General features: G+C 37.2%; 1 protein-coding gene across 1 annotated transcript in view; it reads right to left on the bottom strand.

Annotated features, from left to right (window-relative positions):
- eif4a3 (eukaryotic translation initiation factor 4A3) overlaps positions 1–2720 on the bottom strand; it is a 10992-nt gene that overhangs the window by 3369 nt on the left and 4903 nt on the right. The window contains exon 8 of the mRNA XM_015371448.1: positions 863–1001. Coding sequence (XP_015226934.1) covers positions 863–1001 — 139 coding nt within the window. The remainder of the gene's footprint in view (positions 1–862; positions 1002–2720) is intronic.

Here is a 2720-nt window from a genome sequence, read left to right as displayed (position 1 = left end):
GGAACTCAATGGGAAAAGAAATTATTCTTATTTCTGATTTTGACAGAAGAAATTTATTTAACAGATGACCGTTGATATATGATTGGCCGAATTTAGGAGTACAAGCTGACATATAACCAACTGGTCTGTGTTAAATAACTAAAAAAAAAAACCCACACAGATTTTAAGACAGGATTTTTTTTTTTTAAGAAATCTCCTAACTCTTAATAAAACCAATATCATCTGATAAAGAGCACATTTATATACATGTTTAAGCCAGAATGATTTGTCATTTAAATATGATTTCCCGAAGACTTTAAAATGAAACATTTTCTTTGGTTGCAAATATTCTCTATCCAGAAATCAAGAATTTGTTTTAGCTTCAACCTATTAGAATTCAAGTACCTTTTGCTACCCAATTATTACTTAATCGTTAAAACCGGTCAAAAAACTAGTCAATTAGCAAATAACTCGTTATGTATTTTTTTAAGGGGTGCACTGATTACAGGTTTATGGCAGATCACTGATTCCCAATCTTTGAACAGCCTGACCTGCTGATTCTAATTTTGACTGATACAGATTTATTTTTATAACTCACAGCCTGGGGTCTGTTTGAAAAAGATATTTTCCAATCATACAATTAAGATAAAACAATTCATGTAGAAATGACTCTGGTTAGCTAGCTCATTTAAACTGTTATTAATTTGAACTTTTATGTATCAAATTAACAGAAAAATACTGTTCCACCTCCTAAAAGAATTGGTGACAGAAAATCCCAAGTAGTCAGAATATAAACGAAGAATCTGGTCGGTAGGACTGCACAGCACGAACCAAGGCAGCACATGGTGAGAGGAGATCCAGCATGATGTGAGAGTGTACTGACCTTCCTCTTGGTGTTGCAGAAGATGACCGCCTGTGTGATGGTCAGAGTGTCGTACAGGTCACACAGAGTGTCAAACTTCCACTCCTCCCTCTCCACAGCAACAAAGAACTGCTTGATGCCCTCCAGAGTCAATTCATCACTGAGAGAGAGGAAGGAAGAAACATCCAGTTGTTCATTTAATTCCTAGATGTTCTTTATAAGCACTTCAATTCTTCCATTTGTGGATCAAAGTCTCTCTCCTGCACGTTTTTGCTNAACATCCAGTTGTTCATTTAATTCCTACATGTTCTTTATAAGCACTTCAATTCTTCCATTTGTGGATCAAAGTCTCTCTCCTGCACGTTTTTGCTCTTTTGTGTAGAACTCTACAGCTGGAAGTCCAGAGTTTTGTTTTCTCTGGAAGAGCGGCTAAAAAAACCCATTAAGCTCTAGTAACTTGAAAACAACAGAGTTAATGACTTATTGGCAATAGAGGATGGAACGTAAAATAACACTGGTGATCTCTGGATAAAAAATACGTAGCCACTAAGGCTACGTTCACATGGATCTGATCTTTTCACGGCTGCTTGAACAACACAGGTCCGATTTTTTCCAATCCAATCCAGGCCACTTGGCTATGTGGTCCTGGATCCGATACGAATCTGATCTTTTAAAATGCGACCTGTGGTATAATAGTCTCCAAAAATGCGATGGCAGAAATTCATTCTATGTTAAAAAAAAAGTGGGGACGAGAATTCAATATTACATTAACTGGGAGTGACTGGTCCTCCATGTGTAAAACACAACAATCTTCAACCAGCTCAAGAAGATGGCCAGAATTTGGATGGAAAAATCTAATTTATTTTTTTAATCACCCCACATATAAAATCTAAACAACTTAGTCAACAACAGAAATGCTGGAGAGGGTGTGGACATGTAGTTCCCAATCACTCACATACCTTTTGGTCATGCATTAAACTGCAGTTATTCTGGAACAGTGTCATTCAGACAGTAGAGGAAATTTTATGCTTATCTATACCCCGAGATCCGAGCTTTGTATACCTAGGACTTATGTCATATGAAGTCATTGGAGAAAAAAAGACATTTACCTCTGCAAAATATTACTGATTGCTGCCAAAAAGGCATTGACAAGGAATTGGTTGAAAAGTGACCCACCTGGGCGTGGACAATGGCTGAATATTGTAGATGAACTATACGCCATGGAAAAATTGACTTTTCGTCTGAGACTTAAAGAAGGAGACTTTGAGAAAAAAAGGCAGAAGTGGTCTATGTTCAAGGTCAAAACCCAACCATAAGAGAGAAAAAAAAAAAAAAGAAACTTTGGAAAATATGGTAATGTATGCTCCCCCCAGCTTGTTCTTTGTTTTTTCTTCTTGTTTTTTCTTTTGTTTTTGTATTATAAAAAAGACAAAATAAAGAGTTGAAAAAAAAAAATAAAAAAATGCGACCTGTGTCTGAGCGATCAGGTCACATTCATCCCACCTGAACGCCACACAGAAGCGGATAGAGAAACAAACGCCATGGCGGACAATGATGTGGAGAGCAGCATTTTTTTTTTAACCATCTTGAAAAGATTGAGGTTTTAAGGTTCGGAAAGATGCGTTCCAGCACTACATTCGTGTTTACTGCCGTAAACACGAAGCATGCTGGCTTGCGACGTCATTGCGTCCTCTAATGTGCATGCAGGACACTTAAGCTTTATGAATTATGAATGGGTATTGGCAAAGAAGTCATGTTTCGATTCCAATCACGATTCACATGCTACGATGCGATTCTATCACGATGCATCGCGATACTTGAAATATTGCGATGCATTGCGATATTTTCACTGAACACTGTAAGAAAAAGATACAGCCCT

This window comes from Cyprinodon variegatus, unplaced genomic scaffold, assembly GCF_000732505.1.
Source record: "Cyprinodon variegatus isolate N-32 unplaced genomic scaffold, C_variegatus-1.0 Scaffold58, whole genome shotgun sequence".
Lineage (NCBI taxonomy): Eukaryota > Metazoa > Chordata > Actinopteri > Cyprinodontiformes > Cyprinodontidae > Cyprinodon > Cyprinodon variegatus.
Note: the sequence above shows the minus strand (reverse complement) of the source record. Positions and strands in the feature narration are given on the sequence as shown.